This window comes from Megalobrama amblycephala, linkage group LG17 (genome assembly GCF_018812025.1).
Source record: "Megalobrama amblycephala isolate DHTTF-2021 linkage group LG17, ASM1881202v1, whole genome shotgun sequence".
In the NCBI taxonomy this organism is placed as follows: domain Eukaryota; kingdom Metazoa; phylum Chordata; class Actinopteri; order Cypriniformes; family Xenocyprididae; genus Megalobrama; species Megalobrama amblycephala.
Genome location: NC_063060.1, coordinates 34,281,479 through 34,304,191, shown reverse-complemented (window position 1 = coordinate 34,304,191; position 22,713 = coordinate 34,281,479). Strand labels below are relative to the sequence as shown.

General features: G+C 36.7%; 1 protein-coding gene across 1 annotated transcript in view; it reads right to left on the bottom strand.

Moving 5' to 3' along the window:
• Positions 1-22,713, bottom strand: part of si:ch211-207d6.2 (sickle tail protein homolog) — a 72,724-nt gene that overhangs the window by 9,279 nt on the left and 40,732 nt on the right. The window contains 13 exon segments of the mRNA XM_048164886.1: positions 281-491; positions 674-1,089; positions 1,092-1,111; positions 1,205-1,352; positions 3,780-3,916; positions 6,467-6,642; positions 7,062-7,222; positions 7,397-7,437; positions 7,568-7,669; positions 10,211-10,992; positions 16,954-17,047; positions 17,665-17,863; positions 18,607-18,802. Of these exon segments, the coding sequence (XP_048020843.1) occupies positions 281-491; positions 674-1,089; positions 1,092-1,111; positions 1,205-1,352; positions 3,780-3,916; positions 6,467-6,642; positions 7,062-7,222; positions 7,397-7,437; positions 7,568-7,669; positions 10,211-10,992; positions 16,954-17,047; positions 17,665-17,863; positions 18,607-18,802 (2,683 nt within the window).

Sequence of the window (22,713 nt, the reverse complement as noted above, 5' to 3'; positions counted from 1 at the left end):
ATATGACATTTTGGATTCAAAGTGGCAATTTTGCAGAAAGGTGACAATTTTGCAGACCTAGTTTAATTTAATTAATTCATTAAATTTAAACCTTTCAAAACTAATATGGCACCAACATGAATATAAAGAGCACATTTCTAAGAAATTGGCAGATGTGTGTGTACCCTTTCCTTTATCATGGACACTCTTATGTCATCTACCCAGATCCCAGTTTTTTTTTTATATCCTACAGTCTGAATGAATGGTTTATATGTAGATTCACATGAGTGGACAGACATACCAGGGAGTGGAGACACAGGAAGTGGAGAGTCCACCTCATCCGGCAAGATGGGTGTCTGCGAGATGGCGCTGTCCACCTGGCTGCTCACCTCCAGGTCAGGTATGGCCTTCATAAGGCTGGCCTGGGTCTGCTGGAGGATCCTTTCCATTTCCTTTTCCGCTTCTGGTCCAGCAGAGTGAACCGTGTCCTCTGCTACTGCCCGTTTTGAAACCTGTGGAGAGCCCAAGAGAAGTAGTTGTTTGTCGCAAACAAATACTGGTAAAGTATATTTGGCGAAAGTTCCCTACAGATAAATACAGAGTTACAGAAATAATTATAAGTAAACAAGACATTCTTGTGTTGGTGCCAATCCATCTTAATCAATCAAAAGTGGAAGGCACAATTGAGCCGCACCTCTTCAGGCATGGGCCTGTTTACAGCGATCTCCTCCGCTTGAAGTGGAGGTGAGGAGGATCCAGTTGTGCTGATGGCAGAGGTTATTAGCACGGCTTCCTGGCCCTGCGGAGCTGCTCTCTTTTGCAGGGCAGGGCTGTTTTCTCTGCTTCTGGGACTTATCTTCGCCACAGTAGGGGAGTCCCTGCCATGGGTGGGTGTGAGGGGGGGACTGGGGTGGTGTGTGCTGATAGGAGCAGTCTGAATGCGGTGCAGAGTTACAGGAGAAGATGGCACGGGCTCCGAGCAGTTGACTTTGGCAGGTGATCTTGGTTGTGGAGTGGGGGACTCACAAACAGGTTTTGGAGATCTGTACTCCTCCACAGAGGAAACTGAATCGGTAGGCAATGCCTTCACTTGGACTGGGTCAGAAGTTGGTTGTGGCTCTCGGTGGCATATCTACAGAAAACAGAAACCCTAACAATGAACCCTCCAAAACAAACTACAAAGCTCTAAAGGGATTTAATATTCTAAGTGGTACATGAGCTGCACCTTCTCAGTCCACTGAGAGTGTCGGTCAGAGCTTTGACTCTCTTCAGCATGCTGTCCATTTTGTGAGGCTCCTCCTTCAGGAAGCGCACTGCCTCCACCTCCACCCGCAACACGCCACGCATTTTCATCTGCAGGGCTGGGAACTCTCCTGAAATGATGCAAATCATTATTTTACAAGAGAAAGATCTACACTGCCATTCAAAAGTTTTGGGTCTGTAAGAGTTTTTAATGTTTTTTTTTTTTTTTTTTAAAGTCTCTTATGCTCACCAGGACTGCATTTATTTGATCAAAAATACAGAAAAAATGTAATATCTTGAAATATTATAAAATAACTATTTTCTATTTTAATATATTTTAAAATATAATTAATTCCTTAAGAAATGAACAGTTGTGGAGCTCAATATTTTTGTGGAAACCGTGATGCATTTTTTATTAGTAAGAAGTTCAAAAGAACAGCATTTATTTGAAACGGAAATCTTTTGTAACATTATAAATGTCTTTAATGTCACTTTTGATTCATTTTATGTGTCCTTACTAGTGCTGTCAATCGATTAAAAAAAATTAATTAATCACACATTTTGTCTGTGATTTATAACGATTAATCTCACCTAACATTACATTTTTTAATATATTTTTATATTGTAATAATTTCACATTTAATCTCCAAATTGATGTAGAAACAACATAAAGACAGCATATTTTAAATATTCAATCTAACAGGTAGGAAATATAGAGAATATGAATAAAGTTATCAAACACTTCACAGTCTTCACTGCATAAATTATAAATTAAATACAAATAAATCCTTATTAAAGCTATAAAAGTTATTCAGTCAAGAGCAGTGAGTGATCTCTTTTTCTTTTGTTGTTTGATTAACCTTAAAGGGTTAGTTCACCCAAAAACTAAATTTCTGTCATTAATTACTCACCCTCATGTCCTCCACACCACAATTAAGATATTTTTTATGAAATTCGAGAGGTTTCTGATCCCCAAGAGAAAGCAACATAACATTCAAGGTCCAGAAAAATAGTAAAGACAGTTAAAATAGTCCATGTGACGACAGTGTTATGAAGCGACGAGGATACTTTTGGTGCTCGAAAATAAAACAAAAATAATGACTTTATTCAACAGTTTCGTTGTTATTTTTGTTTTGTTTTTTGCTTTCTCTTGGGGATCAGAAACCTCTCGGATTTCATTAAAAATATCTTAATTTGTGTTCTGAAGATGAACAAAGGTCTTACGGGTTTGGAACGACATGAGAGTGAATAATTAATGACACAAATTTCATTTTTGGGTGAACTAACCCTTTAATGACAGATTGGAGGCTGCTGTCACTTTAAGACCTGATGCGGATTTGACACGCATCCCATTTCCTCACAACTCTTTACGTTCATTTAAGACTTTATTTAACTCATTTAAGGCTGTTGCTTACAAGGATACTTGACAAAACGGGAATTTTGGTATAATTTTGTGTGTTTTTGTCTGTTCAAGTGCAAAAGAGAACTCAATACGGCCGGCAGGCTGTCTGAAAAGGCTTTCTGTGCGCGCAAGTCACAGACAGGAGATTTACAGACAGCGTGCCACTGAGTTCACTTTTGTGTCTTGTTGTGCTTGAATGGTTATTCATGCAAAATACATTTGCACGAATAAGAACGTGATCATATAATGTAACGCTAGCTAAAGGATGACAGAACAATGGATGTAGCCTTAATTATTTTTGTGTTAATTTTGACAGCCCTAGCCCTTGCTGAATTGACCCTTCGCCGGGAGTTTGATTGACAAGCGATCTAACCAATCATAACGCCGAATCTGCCATTTTGTCCAACAAAGCAGTCAGGAGTTAGAAGATTAACCTCGGTGGACTTGAACTTGAAAAACGGTGTGTACTGATGTCTTTCCATGTTTGAAACAACATTCCTTCTCATGTTCATTCATGTTTATTTGATGCTATAAATTAACTAGTAGGAAGAGACAATTGGTTCACGAGCTGCTTGAGCTGAGGCGCTACAGCAATCTGTCATGACACATTAAAGAGCTACAAAACAGTTTTTATTGTTCGAATTTCTTAAATTACACAATTTGAAAGCTGGGACTTTGTCTAATATCATAAGTAACCTGCTCTGTCTTGTCTGTCGACATGTTGTCAGTGTCCTCTTTGCGTGACAGCGCCATGGCTTGTCGGACAAAGCAACAGTAACTAATGCCGGGCACACATTTAACGACTAGCTAAAACATTCTAAGACTGTGCTCAACACACAGTGATTGTTTCCTGCGAATGAAGCAGATTTAAATACTTACACACGGAATTTGAACACCGACTGTAATCGCCGACTGAACGCAACTGGCTCTGACTGGATGCATTTGAGCGCGATCAGTCATAAGTATCAATTTACATACATAATCGGCCTTGCAATCGTTAAGTGTGTCCATGGCTTAAGGGGGGTGGGTCTTTGCGAAGGGTCAATTACTTTCTTTAAAGAAGAAATCTCACAGACCCCAAATGTTGAACAGTAGTGTAAAACCTTCATTTAGAAAAGAAAAGGTCCACAGGCAAGAAAACTACAAATGCAATCACCTTTGAGTGTGGCCAAAGCTTCTCCTACTTTCCGTAAGTTGACCGCCCCTTCCTCCACATCCTTCAGAGTGACTGGCCGAAGGCTCATGGCAGACGTGGATTCTTTCTTGAGCATCTCCACATAGTTCTCCAGCTCTCTGTGACATTGTTACAACAGATGATGTGTCATTTATCAGCACAACTGTCACTTAAAGGATTAGTCCACTTTCAAATAAAATTGTCCTGATAATTTACTCACCCCCATATCATCCAAGATGTTCATGTCCTTCTTTCTTCAGTCGAAAACAATCCAGGATTATTCTCCTTATACTGGACTTCAATGGCCTCCAAACGGTTGAAGGTCAAAATTACAGTTTTAGTGCAGCTTCAAAGGGCTTTAAACGATACCAGATGAGGAATAAGGGTCTTATCTAGCGAAACGATCGGTCATTTTCGAAAAAAAAAATGTAAATGTATATGCTTTATAAACACAAATGATCGCCTTCCGAGTGGTTCCGCCAAAACCGCACTTCCGTATTCTTCAAAAAGCTTACGCTGTATGTCCTACGCCTTCCCTATTCTACTCACAGAAAAAATGGAACTGCCGCTGCGTTCGTTCCGTAAGTTGAATAGGGAAGGCGTAGGACATACAGCGTAAGCTTTTTGAAGAATACGAAAGTGCAGTTTTGGCGGAACCTTTCAGAAGGCGATCCTTTGTTTATATAAAGCATATACATTTACATTTTTTTCGAAAATGACCGATCGTTTCGCTAGATAAGACCCTTATCCTCGTCTGGTATCGTTTAAAGCCCTTTGAAGCTGCACTGAAACTGTAATTTTGACCTTCAACTGTTTGGAGTCCATTGAAGTCCACTATAAGGAGAATAAACCTGGAATGTTTTCCTCAAAAACCTTAATTTCTTTTCAACTAAAGAAAGAAGGACATGGACATCTTGGATGACATGGGGGTGAGTAAATTATCAGGAACATTTTATTTGAAAGTGAACTAATCCTTTAAATTACAAGTTAAGAAATCAGTGACTACCTTGCATTATCAGACAGGAGTACAGCACAATACAATTACTGAATATACAATGGCGTCTAAAAGTCTACTTTTTATTATTAACATTTTATTGCAAATATGTTATCTGTATAACAGTATGGGTAAAAATTAAAACTTTTTTCTGCTTGAACTGCACAAGTTTGTGTAAAACCTAATGATCACGATATATAGCATGATTTGAGAATGATCCAAATAGCATCTTGTGCTCAAAAGTTTCTGTTGATTTCATGGTTTAAGACAAGTGAACAAAAAAAAAAAAAAAATTCCCATATTTCCAATTTAATCTCAGACATTTGGACGCCACTGTTTCTATTTATTTCAAATGCATTTAATCCAGCATTTGCAGCTTTTACCGACACTTAATACTGTGTAATGAGCAAGTCTTGACTGCGAGTCCTGATGAAGGCTGAAACCTGTTTAACGTGATTTAGCCTTGTTTGTTGACTGACAGTTCACATATACAGAGAAGTTTTGGCTGTGTAAGCTAAGACGGCAACAAAAGTCTGCCCTCAGCCAAATACCTTCAGAGGATCATCACAACCTACGTCTTTCTCAGATTCTCTGACTTCTTCCTTCTTGAAATGGTTAAGAAATCTGAGTTGTTGAAGTTGGACATCAGAGTTCTACCTGCATATAAAAGTCTTGAACATGACCAGCTATGCAGGAATCTGCAAGCCAGTACACATGCTCTGAGATCATAGTTTAGCACAGTCTTTGTGGGAAAAGGTTTGTGTTTTCTGTAATTTACCTGAGGGGTGTCTTAAGGGTTTTCCCATGCACAATATCAAGTTCTGCTTTTTGCTTTCTTTCTCACTATAACATGATCTAATATAAGCCAGTATTATTATGTGGTTGATGAACTAATAGATGTTGGTCACTGGAATAAAATGTGTTGTATTCTTTCATGCAGTGTTATTTTAGTATTTTTAATATACATAAATATAACATATACATATTAATATAACAAAAAATATTTTTAATAGTTTTAGTTAACATAATAAAACTGGTTTAATGCACATTGTAGTTAAACACCCACTTCTTTCTGAAGCAATCTGACTTATATTCCCCCATAAGGACAGCAGGCATTCATCATTACAGGAAACACAAAAAAGTTTCACAAGCCTTATTCTTCCAAGAAAGGTTGGGACAGTGGATTATTCAATGCATCATTTCATGCAATCACACACACCTCCACCCAAGGAAGGCATGATTAATTTTACTTTATCAAGGTTTACGCCACCAAATGGGTTTTGAAACAACAGTACAGATATGTAGTAATTTAGTACAGCACTAATGATGTAAAAACATCCCCTCTGCTCACATCTATTAAAAACCAAACTCTGATCTTTGTTTATTAAAGTGTGCTTTCAGCATTGAGTGGAGACATGTGATTATAATTAACTAGTGAGGAGATTAGAAGTGAGCAGTTAATCAGCATCAAATCTGGCTCGTTTGAAGCAGCTAATCATTGCTCCGATTTTCCCCTCTAGATCGCAGCATTTGTTCTGTTCGTCCACAGCTGTCTCTTACATTCTACAGATGACCAATTCATGATGAATTCTTCATGGGTAATTAATGTCAAGGTCTTAACGAGATCCGTATTAGCACACCAGTCACGAAAAAAAAAGCTGCCCTGTTGTCTTACCCGAGCTGCACGACAACATGCTCCTCCATGCCCAGATATCTGTGTCTTTCTTCTTCCACCTGGACTCTTTGTCTATGAACAGGGTCCTCGAGGTGCAGCACAGTTCCTGAAGCCTTCTCGGAGATCTCCTGCTCTGCCTGTCGCAGCATCAGCCTCATGGCATCCTGGCTTTGTAGCTGTATATGCAAAGAAAAGCTTTATCAACACAATTGCTTTCTAACCCAATGTATATTATAACCCATGTATATATTATAATACTACATCACATTACTATAATTATATATCATATGTTTACGTATATACGTATATATTAATATTAAGGTTTGGGGTCAGTAAGATTTTTAACATTTTTGAAAGAAGTCTTTCTGAATTTAATTTAGCATTTACCTGAAATAGATACATGTTGTAACATTTTAAATGTCTTTCCTGTAATTTTTGATCAGTGCATCTCTGCTGAATAATAGTATTAATTTCTTTAAAAAAATATATAAAACTCTAATACTTTTTTTGACAGAAAGCACAGGACAAACATTTAACTCATCTATAGAAAGAGCAGATGCCCTGGACAGAACTTTCTTTTGAATTCCATATGTACCTGCATCTGTTTGAGTTGGTGGAGCTGCAGTCTGAGGTCAGAGACGTTTCTCTTGAAGGTGGAGAGGATTGAGCATATAGCAGGGTCTCTGACAGGAAGCTGAACCTGTGCTGAAGGACTGTCTACAGCTGGGTCCTTAGATGATGTTACAGTACAGACACCTAGAGAAAAACACCAATTTATGAAGTTTTTGCTCTGGTCACAACACATATGGCATATACCATCTATGTAATCACTAAGTTAAATGAAGATTAAATTCAGATTTGTGATTCTCAGGAACAAGAAGGAATGATAAAGGAAACATCATGATGTTCAGTAACTGAATGTTTACTCACCATCATTATGTGCCAGAGAACCCACTTTTACTGGTTTGTCACTATAGAGAAAGACAAAACAGAGAATTGTTTGCACGAGTTTTAGTTATTTTTTTTATCTTCATATTATATTAACATAAATTAAATTAATGCTATTTATGAATTACATTAAATGTGTCTGTGAACATTTACCTGGAAGTCTCTTTGGCACTTGTATTTGGCCCTTTCATCAGAGCATGTTGAACAAGACCAGTAAGACTGGCTATCTGCTGCTCCATAGCTTTTATTCTTTCACTGCAAACCAAAGGTCACATGACTCAGTAAAAACAATTCCATAATTGATCGCAGGCATTCAACCGTTTTCTATTAAACAATACTAAAAGGGACACCAGCAGGGGAATTATATTGCCTTAATAGCCTTTTCTGTTTCTGAGTGCAAAACTCTGCCAAACTTTGATATTTGAGGCATGAATAACAGCATATATATATATATATATATATATATATATATATATATATATATATATATATATATATATATATATATATATATATATATATATATATATATATATATAAAAGTTGGGCTTTTTCTCAGAGGAAATCTTGTCCTCTTCTCAATTTCACTTCACCAGAACATGACTATTCTGTTATTTTCAGAATTAGCCTTTAATTACTCATGGACTACTTGAACAAATAACAAAATCAGAGAAAAGGGAAGTAAAATCATTGTTTCCTTGTCTTTAAGATCAAAGAAAAGCAAAGTATATACATTACTATTAAAAAGTTGCAAGAGTTTTTTAATGTTTTTGAAAGAAGTCTCTTATGCTCACCAAGGTTGCATTTGATCAAAAATACAGCAAAAACAGTAATATTATAAAATATTCTTGCGATTTTTCTATTTTAATATATTTTGAAATGTAATTTATTCCTGTGATGACAAAACTGAATTTTCAGCAGCCATATCTTCAGTCACATGATCTTTCAGAAATCATTCTAATGTGCCTATTCAGAGCCTTTTTTCAGGATTCTGTGATTTAGTTTAAAAGAACAGCATTTAGTTGAAATAGGACTTTGAAATAAATGTATTTTCTGTCACTTTTTTGCATCCCTATTTGGATGTGAGCAAAAACATTTTTGCATGTGTCCCTTTAAAGGGTTAGTTCACACCAAGATGAAAATAATGTCATTAATTACTCACACTCATGTCGTTCCACACCTGTAAGACCTTCGTTCATCTTCAGAACACAAATTAAGAAACTTTTGATGAAATCCGATGGCTCAGTGAGGTCTCTATTGCCAGCAAGATAATTAAAGGTGCCATCGAACGTTTTTTTACAAGATGTAATATAAGTCTAAGGTGTCCCCTGAATGTGTCTGTGAATTAATTTTTTTAACTGCCTATTTTGGGGCATCATTAAATATGAGCCGATTCATGCTGCGGCCCCTTTAAATCTGGCGCTCCCCCGCTCACGGAGCTCGCGCTTTCCTTTAACAGCATAAACAAAGTTTACACAGCTAATATAACACTCAAAATGGATCTTTACAAAGTGTTCGTCATGCATGCTGCATGCATACATCGGATCATGTGAGTATTGTATTTATTTGGATGTTTACATTTGATTCTGAATGAGTTTGATAGTGCTCCGTGGCTAACGGCTAATGCTACACTGTTGGAGAGATTTATAAAGAATGAAGTTGTGTTTATGAATTATACAGACTGCAAGTGTTTAATAATGAAAATAATGACGGCTCTTGTCTCCATGAATACAGTAAGAAACGATGGTAACTTTAACCACATTTAACAGTACATTGGCAACATGCTAACGAAACATTTAGAAAGACATTTTACAAATATCACTAAAAATATCATGTTATCATGGATCATGTCAGTTATTATTGCTCCATCTGCCATTTTTCGCTATTGTTCTTACTTGCTTACCTAGTCTGATGATTCAGCTGTGCACATCCAGACATTAATACTGGCTGCCCTTGTGTAATTCCTTGAACATGGGCTGGCATATACAAATATTGGGGGTCGTACATATTAATGATCCTGACTGTTACGTAACAGTCGGTGTTATGTTGAGACTCGCCTGTTCTTCGGAGGTCTTTTAAACAAATGAGATTTACATAAGAAGGAGGAAACAACGGTGTTTGAGACTCACTGTATGTCATTTCCATGTACTGAACTCTTGTTATTCAACTATGCCAAGATAAATTAAATTTTTAATTCTAGGGCACACTTTAACACTTTCAGATGCCCATAATGGTACTAAAAACATATTTAAAACAGTTCATGTGACTACAGTGGTTCAACCTTAATATTATAAAGTGACAAGAATACTTTTTGTGCGCCAAAAAAAACTAAATGACTTTTCAACAATATCTAGTGATGATGATGGGCGATTTCAAAACACTGCTTTGAATCTTTCGTTTCGAATCAGCGGTTCAGAGCGCCAAAGTCACGTGATTTCAGCAGTTTGGCAGTTTGATACGCGAGCCGAACCACTGAATGAACATTCCGAAGATGAACGAAGGTCCTTAAAAACCGAATTCTGTAAAAGAAAATATCTCCCTTTGCATTTAACTTTGAGCATCGTAACTTTGCAGATGTTGTCTATGCTCAAACAGCGACATTACACACTAACTTGAGTTAAAAAAGTAAAATCATAATCAAGGGCCCCTTTACATGGTTGTGTACATAAAAAAAATCATTAGGGCATGAAGTAGATCACATTTAAACCTGTATCCCTGACATGATCACAAAGTCTCTGGAGCATGTGCACATCAAAATGAGCCGCAGCAAATTTAAAAAGCCAAATTCACTCTCACCTCTGAGGATCTCCAGCAGCCACGTACGCCCTCTCTCCATGACTGGGCGGAAGGTCGGCAAAAACAGGGGAGGCCACGTTGCCTCTCACCCTGGTCGCCACCTCCATGGCTCCATTACTGTCCTTGCGGATAGATCTTCTAACAGGTGATGCCCTTTCCACTGCCACACCCTGTGAGGGCATGGGGGAGTTCTGGCCTGGGAGCATGTCAATCATTCTGACCTCACTGACCCTGTGAGGGGAAGCAGGTGGAGTTTTGGAGCCCATCGAGGCGAGCTGACTCTCGCTGTACTTGCGTGATTTCTGTCTGTAGAGGGAGTGCTGCAGGTCCTGGCCATCGGCATATGCGCCGACAGGCTTGACAGAGGAGCGGTGCTGGATGTATGCCGCCCCATCTGGGATGTCTCCACTATGGCTGCCTTGTGATGAGGCGAGGCTGTGTCTGGCCTCAGGCGAACTATATGCTTCTGAATACATAGGAATGCTCTTGCTGCTCAGATCCTCATCTGGTTTTACGTCCCGTCGCTCCAGGATGGCACTGGGGCAGGGTGTGATGGAGCGACTGGGGGGTACGCTGGACAGACGGTCCCTGGGTAAGGTGGTGCCACCGGGCATGGCAACAGAGTGACCAAAAGGGATCCTGGAAGGGGAGGAGGGCATGGAGCGAGGTGTAGGAGGAGACATGGAGCCCTGTACTGAATGTATGGGACTGTGAGGCAGAGTGTGCACTGGGCTTTGGCCTCCTGGCTGCTGTCTGCTGCTATAGAGTCTCTCTCTTGTGATCTAGGGATAGACCGAAAAAGCACATGAGAGGGAAGTTGGGTAACACAAGCTCAAAAAAGCGAAAACAAACAGGTGTAAAACAGTGGTCATCAGCTGGTTTTGCTACTAAGCGGTAACCCAACACATAAATTGTTTACTACACCATGATAAACAATACCACAGTACCACTGTTTATCATAAATAAAAATGTTAACTGTATTTTTGATAATATACCTGATAGTAATGCACCGAAATCAATTCTTTACCAAAATACAAAAATCGAAATAGTTTTCGATTAGCTAAAAACTGAAACTGAAAATAAACTTAGGGGCTTCATACTTTAGTAGTCAGGGCACTGATCAGGGAGTCAGCTACATTAATAGCAAAATCCTTCCAAAAATAATTTTTTTGAAAAAACAAACCATTATGTAATTATATTTCAGCATAAACATACATCACTAGACAGATATTGAAAATAATCTAGCTATCATTTATAATTACTGAAATGTTGCAGGTATGTGTAGCAATCAAAGTATTTATCATAATAACACATAAAAATTAATCTCAGAAAAACCAGTTCTGCTGTTGTTCATAAATACCAATAGTGATGTTGTACAATTAGCTTAAATTTGGTAATTAAATATGGCTAATATATGCTGTTCTGGGTGTTGTTTTCTCAGGTGATAAATTAACCCAGCAACAAGCTACCTCTCGATATTTCAGCCAAACAAATTTTACATATTGCTACTCTAGCATCCTTTTTGGTTATGGTGAAGTGCGTCCACACTGTGACTGCTGTCATGTTCACCTGTTGTAGCGTATCCAAATAGCATGGACAAAATAGACACTGATATGGTCAAAATGTGTAATTAGAAAAGCGCTAATTAAAAGTCACTATTTTGGTCAATGGTTTCAGCCTTTTAAAACCAGAAAATATTTCTGGTAGCCAAAATTTTGTTGCATCACTATTAATATATTTATTCACAGCATAAAAGACATCATGGTCTGCGCAAACCATGTTTATCCTTGTTGCAAGTATTGTAGTAATGCATTTAATGCATTCTGGATTATTTTATCATAGATTTGTGCTTTTTTTAAATTGTTTTTGGCATGGTTTTTCTCATGTATTTGGTCTTGGAATTGGTCTAATTTGGCTAGTTTCTACCAAGTGACAGATATATTTGTGCCAAAACACTGTATGTTTAACAACACTGTATGTCAGTAACAATAGGTACTTTTAAAAGTTGATAAACCTATTTATTTTGCTGTAACTGTGCATGATTATATGGTTAGCTGCATTTTATTATTTAGATTGCATTGTTTTTTTTTCCCTTCCTCTAGCTGTCTGTGACATTATGATTCAAAACACCATCCCACTGGTTAAAAACTGCTGGTAAACAACTCTATGATAAAGAAAGTCAATGGATTTGAAAAGGATCTTTGAATTTAATGAAAAGGAACTTTTTACTACATATTTGTCTACATACTTCTTTTTAAAGCAGGAAACTAAAAACAAAAGTTATATTGTATGACTGTGTTGATATGATTTTTGTTTAGACAAGTGCACAGATATGAACAAAAGATTCACCCATTGCAAAAGGACAGACAATAGCCCTGCCCAGACCTGTCTTTGTACAGTGGTCATGCTTAAGCGTGCAGTAATAAAGCCTACAGACAGAGTGTGCGTGCAGGTGTATTATCCACCATTCAGAGCAACAACACCCTTTGCATTAGCCTAAAGATGAACAACATTCTGCAAACCTGTCCATGTAACCTCAGGTCTAGTTTCAGATCACATTCATAAGAGGAACCAGGGAAATCATAATTGCACTTAATGTATTTGGTTGATGATTTGGCTGAATGCTTATGTCCTGAAAACTGTATCAAATGAATGACAAGACAATACAATCTGATTCAAATAAAATACCTCAGTGTTAAGTCTGTCTGTCATTGCTTCTTAAAGACTTCTTTAAAGAGGTTTGCTGTTAGAAATCAACTAAGTTCTCACAAAGGACAACCAAACCGAGTCAGGCATGTTGAAACAGGTGCAGCAATCGTTTCATTATTGTATTATCTAAGCTCAAAATAGGTGTCTTCTTTCAAAAAGTACATTAGACCTCCATAAAATTGGCTTAATATTTCTTATGTGACCACAGAAACCAAATTTACTACAAACATGCACGTCTAAATGTAAAATTCTCTGGAACCTTTAGTTCGTCACATGTGAGAAGTGATGCAAAGCACCTGGGAAAGCAAATTCACAGAGCACTAGCCCATGTACCCATGGGTCTATAAATTATGTGTATGAAGGACAAGCTTCAACATTCAAGAGATTTACAGCATTGATAAACAGCTAAAATGAAAGGCCAATACATCATCAAGCCCAAGCATTACAGAAAATGGGTCATTTTTTACAATCCTTCAAATTAAGTGCATCACATCAACAAACGCGTCCATGCATGTTTGCTTTCTCACACTCTCAGAGGACCTGTTTTACAAATCCATTTGTTTTTCTAGTTCCTATCATCCCACTAATCTTCCATTTGGTTTAGATGGGAAAGGGGTTTCCTAATAGCACAGCATGTGGTCAGAGCGCAGTGTTTTTGCACAGCTGTGCCAGTGAAGCTACTGTGAGGTCACAGGTTGGGGACCTTATGCAGGTTATTATCCCATAAACACACTGGGTAGAGATAAAATGGGAATAGCTGGTTGGCCATTCCAGCTGTAAAGGACAGGAAAATGGAAAACTTATGCATACAAACTTCCTTCTTTAAAATTACTAGTTGGTCAAGTAACTAATCATCAGTTAGGGACTAAATTTGGACAACTTTTTGCATTATAGCAACTGTTATAATTCTAAAATCCTTTGAAAGATGCTATGTTTATTAATTCATCCTCATTAAAGTAGTGCTGCTCCAGCCATCAAAGCATCACTCCTAAAACAAATTCAATAAACGTAATGCATTTTTATAAAAAAAATTAGATTTGCTATAGAAATTTGATATAGAAATTCAATTACTTTTCAAAGATTTAAGCTCACACTGTGGTGAAAATCAAGTTTTTAATGTTGTTTATATGTCTATGTAGTGTTTTCAATATGCTTTAAGCCAAACCATGTGCAAATTCACAAGTCAACACCATTGCTGAGTATTTTCTCCTTAAAACCGCAGTGAACCACAGGCAGTCTCAAAAACGTATTTTGAAATTGCTGGTGTTTCTGATGCCACAAACTACCATGTAACCAACAGTGTTGGGGGTAACGCATTACAAGTAACTTGAGTTACGTAATCAGATTACTTTTTTCAAGTAACTAGTAAAGTAACGCATTACTTTTTCAATTTACAACAAAATATCTAAGTTACTTTTTCAAATAAGTAACGCAAGTTACTTTTTCACATTTATTGACTGACATGTTGTCCCCATGTTGAGAGGAATACAGTGCAGAGATATTGTGTGCGCTGTGTAAGCAATGATGGTTATTGTAGTTCTAGACTAAATGTGAACATGCATTTACTCATCTCACTTGCATGAAATCATTCAGTATTCCTCAAAATGAATAAAAACAGTGAAATGCAATCTCAGAATTTTTGCAAACCTGTAATAATTAACTATATTAAATTACACAAATATACTTTATGTATTTAATCTCAATTATTAACCAATGTCTTTGTTGCTGACCTTCAATTCAACCATACTAATAAGCAAAAAATACTTTAGATTAGATTTAGAAATAAGAACTAGAACTTCCTTCTACTGTATCCTATTCTTCTTAAATCCAGAACGACAGAACATCTGAAAGGTTTGTTTGAGCTGCGCCCTCTACTGTACAGGTGTAAATATGCTTTTCCTTCAGCCTAAGGCTTATTGATTTCACTTTTGGTGTGAAAGGGCCTTTTTGCCAAAAATATAACTTTTTTGTTGTTATTAAAAAACAAAACAAACACACAAGCCCAGCCCAGGTGAGAAAAAGTAACGCAAAAGTAAAGTAACACATTACTTTTCATAAAAAGTAACGAAGTAACGCAATTAGTTACTTTTTTAGGGAGTAACGCAATATTGTAATGCATTACTTTTAAAAGTAACTTTCCCCAACACTGGTAACCAATCACGTCAATGTGGTGTGAGTGAGTGGAGGCGGGGCTAATTTGCATATTCATAGAACCACATATATTAAATGAGGCAAGGGTGTAGAGTTACAGTGTAGAGATTTTTTTTCCAAAGAAAAAACGTTTAAATATGTCATTTTGGTGATTAAATATGAGTTTTAAGGGAAATTATTGACTACAGTGGTACTTTAAGCTATTTTTCCATCCCTTAAAATCAAATTTCTTTGAAAATGCCTTGATTTTTCCAGGTTTCCCATGACTGGTAACCCTGTATGTACAACTATGACAATTTATTTGTAGGATATCTATCAATCGTTATTTTGGTGTTATTTATGGTACTGTTTATAGTATTTATTAACATTTGGAATTAACTTTTATATTTATATTGTCAGTTGTCATTTTACTTTTAATTTATGTTTTAGTCATTTTGTTACATGTTTTTGTCATTAAAAAAAATTTTCTATTTAGCTTTAACTTTATTACAGCTTTAGCAAATTTTAGTAGATCAGCTTCAACATTATTTCAGTTATTTTTTTTAAGTTCAAGTTTTTCATCTAATATATATTATTTTATTTCAGCTTCATTTCAATTAACAAAAACGATTTTTAATAGTTTTAGTTGACAATAACAACATGATATCTATCACCATATTCAAGAACCACGTTTGACTGGAGTCAGGTGGACATAACTCTAGGCCAGCCAAATTATAGAGGGCTTACTAGTGGACTAGTTGTTCAGACAACCTGCTGACTAGTTGATTTTGCAAATATGCACTTTTGCACATCCCTAGTCTAGGACAATTGTGCTGGAAGCAGTTCTTTTCTATTGATATAGCTATGTATCATCTGGCCACCATCCTCCACACTAAATGCGGTTATGAAGGATGCATAAGCCTCACTAAACAGCAGGCTGCTTGCGTTGTGGGTGGTGTGGTGGTGCAGACAGGAGCTGGTCTCTTCTGCACTCTCATTAGAACTGAGAAATACAACGTCAGACGCATCCGCTGCTGTGCTCTCCTGAGAGCTTGACCTCAGTTCATCCCCACACCCGGCCCAGGAATTTCAGCCTTGGCTTTGAATTATGCTCTTCCCAATCCTCCATGGCCTGCTGAACTTGAGATGTGGATGAGATAGCTGGAGACACTGCACTCATTTCCAGAAGTGCTCATAATTAGATAAAGCAAATTACACCACAGCACAACAGCTCCAAAATGTCCTTTCTGGCCTGAAATCTGACCAAAACTATATCTACCAGCTAAAGCAATATTCAATATGATTAAGTTACAAAATCATTTGTACTACTGTACATTTGTAGATGCAGAAGGGTTTGATTAGAGAGCGAAATGCTTGGAGCATGGTTTTAATTAAATCCATACTCAAATCAAATTCCATTTGTTGCATAATAAGATAAGTAACAGACATTATTTGGCTTTTTAAATGTAAAATGTATTTACTGTTTAGCTTCATTGGTCTCTGGCAAAATTCTGCATTATCTACATTCCTGATGTCAGACAAATCATTTTAACGCAGCATGGCAACACCATTGTCCCTTTGACATACAGTAAAGATCTCAGCAGCAGAGTCGACCTGTTTTGCTAAAGGTCACCGCCCATTATAATTGTGCAGCAGTGGAGAGCCCAATCAGTTGGCCCCCAGCAAAAATTAATGGGTGTGGCAAGTGTTTGCTTCAAATTCTGAGCTCTAAAGAACAGATGCAAAACCTTATTCGTCACGCTCCTTCCACCTGTCAACAACAGATGCAAGCAGTGTTGAAAAGAAAAAGAGCTTTTTGAGTTGATGATGATTTTTGAGTTGAACATGAAGAGGTATAATAATGGGACAGTTCTGTGGGACTGGGGTCACACTCTGTCACTCACCCTAATATCTCCATTATTGGCTCTTGCATTGTGATTGAAGGCCTGGGCTGGGTCTTTATGATACACCTTCAGGCAAGACTGTGAAGTGATGTTCCTGTAAAGAAAAACATTTTTATATATTATAATAATATATATATTATTTTTGAATATTTATATTGTTGTATTTAATATACAACCATTCAAAAGGTTAGGGTTATTTTTTTCTTGGTGCTAAAGAACCCAAAGTGTTTTGGTGAAAATAACAGAGCATTATCACTATGAGTTGCAGCTCACAGCGACAGAAAGGTTAAAAGCGTGTCAACACAAGCTCCCACCTCATAACTATAAAGCCTGTTAAGAAACCAAGCCCATTCTCTGCCAAATAACTAATACACACACACAGAAAAACAGACTGATCACACTCTCCTTCTATTGCTTCTGACTTATTAGAAAGCCGCAGGCCAGTGAAGAGTAGGGTGTGGAAAAGGGAGTCACCCAACAGTTTGAACGTACTTAAAATCAAGCACTGCCTGCAATTTTCTGCACTTAAGAAGCAACCACACTGCAAAAGGGAATGTCTATGATAATGTTTTGCGATATCCAACATAATCTAACATGTTGTGCATTGCATGTGACGCTTTTTAGATTCATTATATAAGTCATGCAAAAAAATAGCACCCTGGCCATTACAGTCTCACAATGAAAAAAGATCCTATAGTGCAAGACACACACCTGACATCAGTCAACTCATAGTACATATTCCTGATGTCATCTTTGATGTATATAGCCACGCTGGGGGACTCCAGTGTCTTCATGGTGAGATGCTGAGGGAAGGCACTGACAAACAGGGCCCTGATGGTGTCTGCACTGGTCACCTCGTTGGGCATTCGGATCTGTTTTGTCTCTTCTCCATACTGCAGGTAGAGGAAACCTAAGAATAAACAAAATAGGAGATTGATACCATAATATGTACTCTTATGGAATGAGCAAAGCTGTTTTTTAGGTAAATGGTGACAACTGCATTCTGTCTATGTTAATTGGTTCTGTTTATTGGTTATCTAATATATATAATATATTAGGGATGCACTGTTTTTTTAAATTATTATTTGAATTATTTGCGCGCTGTCTAAAACATGGCTTTACGGTGCGCATTTTGGATGTGTGCGCACACAAACCTTCTCACACAGTGAGTAGAACTGAGTTCTCTTTCATGTCTTCTTCCACTTGAATATTTAAATTCGCAAGGCTTAAATCATATTCATGCTTTGTGTATTCATGCTTCATATAAAAAACAAAACAAAAAAACGCAACTCCAAAAGGCCAGCTGGCAAAATAGCAAAGAATTTAAAACTGGCGTCAACATTTGGTCTGACATGCCCAAAGATATACACTTTGTCACAACGTGTTGGAAATTATATTACACACTATTTCATTAATAAAGATGCTATTTAAATGGTTCCATAACATCAGGGACTCAAACTCATTGATCATCCATTTTAATGTGCAACTTAGGTAAAAAAATTCACTTAATTTACTTTTATCTGACTGACATCAACTCTGCCTTACAAATTGACTTAATCAAAAATACTTCAAAATATCTATTCACAACAATGAAGAAAGAACAAATAAATCAAAGACACACCCACAAGTGAAAACACTGAGTCAGTACTGTACCTAATGACCTGTCCTTGGTCTGGTTAGTTGACTTGACCACAGGGAGGCTCGCTCGGGAGCGGCTGCCTCGGGTGAAGGCGGAGGGGGCTTCTGTCTCTGACATGGCCTCCAAAGACTCAAGGGAGGCCAAAGAGAGATGCTCCCCTGGCTCCCCTACAGCAGACTGAGGGGTTACACTGTGCCCAGAACTCCTGATCTACAAGAAAACACAAAATGATCAAAGAAGAGGTTAGACAGAGCATTTAGATTTGGATCTAACATCAAACACTTCACAAAAAAATATATTTTTGTGTGAAGTATTAAACCCTAAAGATTTAGGATGTGTTATTTTAGTATTATTTATATACTATTATAGTACTTATTTATTAAAGGTGCCATAGAACGTGTTTTCAAAATATGTAATATAAGTCTAAGGTGTCCCCTGAATGTGTCTGTGAAGTTTCAGCTCAAAATACCCCATAGATTTATTTTTTATTCATTTTTTTAACTGCTTATTTTGGGGCATCATTAAATATGCGCTGATTCAGGCTGCGGCCCCTTTAAATTCTCGTGCTCTCCGCCCCCGGGGCTCGCGACTGCCTTAAACAGCATAAACAAAGCTCACACAGCTAATATAACCCTCAAAATTGATCTTTACAAAGTGTTCGTCATGCAGCATGTCTAATCGTGTAAGTGTTTATTTGGATGTTTACATTGATTCTGAATGAGTTTGAGGCTATGCTGCGTGGCTAAAGCTAACATTACACACTGTTAGAGAGATTTATAAAGAATGAAGTTGTGTTTATGAATTATACATACTGCAAATGTTTAAAAAATTAAAATAACGAATACAGTAAGAAACGATGGTAACTTTAAAAACATTTAACAGTACATTAGCATCATGCTAACGAAACATTTAGAAACACAATTTACAAATATCACTAAAAATATCATGTAATCATGGATCATGTCAGTTATTATTGCTCCATCTGCCATTTTTCGCTACTGTTCTTGCTTGCTTACCTAGTCTGATGATTCAGCTGTGCACATCCAGATGTCCTGCCCTTGTCTAATGCCTTGAACATGAGCTGGCATATGCAAATATTGGGAGCGTACATATTAATGATCCCGGCTGTTATGTAACTGTTATGTTGAGATTCACCTGTTCTTCAGAGGTCTTTTAAACAAATGAGATTTGAAGGAGGACACAATGGTGTTTGAGACTGTATGTCATTTCCATGTACTGAACTCTTGTTATTTAACTATGCCAAAGTAAATTCAATTTTTAATTCTAGGGCACCTTTAATATTTGAATCAAATGTGCATTGATTTAAAAAAGAATACAGTAAAAACTGTAATATTGTGAAATATTATTACAAATAAAAAAAAACAGTTTTCTATTTTAATATATTTTAAAATGTGATTTATTCCTGTGATGCAAAGCTTAATTTTCAGCATCATTACTCCAGTCTTCAGTGTCACATGATCCTTCAGAAATCATTCTAATATTTGCTGCTAAAGAAACATTTCTTATCATTATCAATGTTGAAAACAGTTGTGCTGCTTAATATTTTTGTGGAAATGGTAATACTTTTTCAGGATTCTTTGATGAATAGAAAGTCCAATGAATCGTATTTATTTGCATTTATTAAATAGAAATATTTTATAACATTATAAAATGTCTTTACTGTAACTTGATCAATTTAATGCATTCTTGATAAATAAAAGTATTCATTTCTCTTTTTTTAATTTTACCACAAATGTTTGAATGTTATCATTGTTTCTGCAAAAACATTAAGCAACAGGCGTATTAAATTGGAATAATATTTCACAACAATATTACTGTTTTAACCGTATTTTTGATTAAATAAATACAGCCTTAGTGAGCATAAGAGACTTCTTTCAAATAGATAAAAAAAATGTAATGTTTCCAAATTTTGCTTACAGGTACTGTATATATATATTTTTTTTTCAGTTTTCATTTTCATTCTAGTTTAAGTTTTAGTCATTTTTTATATATATATTTCTATTTCGCTGTAATGTATTTTTATTTCACTTTTAGTAACTTTAGTACTTCAACTTCAGCTTATTTTATTTCAGTTAGTTGCCAATGCATATTTCAAATTGTCAATTAATATTTTTTTATTTAAGTTTATCATCTAATTTATCTAAATTTAATTTTACTTCAGCTCAATTTCAATGAACAATTTTAGCTTTAGTTTAAGGGTACGTTTACACGACAATGATATGCTTAAAACGAAGAAGTTTTTCTGCGTACAGACGACACCATTGTCAAATTGATCCCCATTCTCCGTTTTAAGCATATCGTTGTCTTGTAAACGTAACCTTAGTTAACAAGAACAACACTGTTGGTCAGTATCTGCACTGGTAAACATTTGGAATCAATTTATAAGTTTATTAACTGCGTGGGGCATTCTAAATGTCAAGATGTGAGCAGAGGTACAGTCATAAACTTTAATGCTCAATAAAAGGCCACCAAAAGGTCAGAGAGGATGGCTGAAAAATGCTAAATGGACAGACAAAGATCTATTCAGTGGGGTAATAAACACCTGAAAATGACATTACAATCCTTAATTTAGTATTGAATCACACTTTTAATTTATGTGCCTAAAATGGATTAAATGAAAACAATTATCTACTAATGACAAGGGCGACTACCAAATAAAAAGCAGTGCGACTCCTTTTTTTGTTGCACGACACGTGGATATACAACAGTCAACACGTCTTCAAGTCAATTACAGCTCAGTCCTGTAATTTAGATCGCATTAAAAAAATAAAAAAATGGATTGATTTATCTCCAGCAAAACAAAAGCAGTAAACGCACAAAGACCAATTAGTGTGCTCTGGCATCGGCATTATCCTTTGTAGCCTATTTATATTCACAGACCAAAGCGCATCTACGTGGTTGTCCTCGCAATAACACCTTTTGGGCACACGCAGGACGATGGATATGCCGTGTTCTCTGAGGATGGATTTTCACCCTGAGGCTGGAAGTCATTGCTCCATTCTCGGCAACAGGAAGAAGCGACAGGCAGAAGGCCACATCTACTGAGTCAGAGAGCGTCTCATCACAATGCCAGCACGCATACTGACCTGCTCTGACATGCACGCCTGCCAGATTACCACCCTGCATGACCCGAAGGAACTTAATCCTTATATAGTGCACCGCTTCATTTTTGACTGTGGTTTAGGTGACAACGCAATTATGAGGTCAGGGGAGAAGCACACAATTACACCTTAGACTCTGCGTTTGACGCAGGCATTTCCGAAAGAGTCTCAAACATTTCTGTAAGCACCTTTTCAGAACTATATTTAAATCAAACCATTATTTTGTACATTTTACTAAGGTTTCGCACATCCCCGCAGATTTGTTTGTGCTCTAAACATGTTTTGACTGAACAAAACTGCAAACATTCAGACACTTCTGAAGTCTTGTGTTTTGAAAATTTTGAAAAAAACTACTGTTGTACCTTTGGGAGGATCTCTGCTGACAGTAGTGTGTTTTAGAGATGCGAAACTCCCCATGTATGCAAGTCTGGAAGTTACTAAATAGTAATGGTTATAACCGGTTCAGCCTAAGGGGTGATTCATACAGAATGTGTTTTTGCATTTTAAAAATGCAAGATGCAGGGCAGTGGAATGAAAAAAAAAAAAAAACTAAGTTGGTGAATTTAGCGCAACGGTCAAATACACGTAATTCTAGCATGTTAACATAAAACAATGTGAACAAACCCTTAAAGTTTAAAAATGGTTAAAAAAGGGTCTTGTGTTTAAAAACGCAAGACACAGGGCAGTGCAACAGAAGAAAACGCAAGGTCTAGAGAAGTGTTTTTTAAAAGTTGAACTTATTTTAAATTGAGTTTTTAGAATGATGTGTCATGCGAGAGATGCTACTGTGTGAGTGCAACAGTCAAATACGTTTACATGAAGTGGAATACGCAAACACAAAATGCATGACACTGGAATAAGAAAAGTTTTTTCTCCCAAAAACTTATTTTAACTTGAACGCCCTGTTTTTCAAGACATTGCAAATGAAGCAAGATGCAAGCGCAAGGGTCAAAGAATTCCATCAAATGCATTTTTGCATATAAACACAATGGAAAAGAA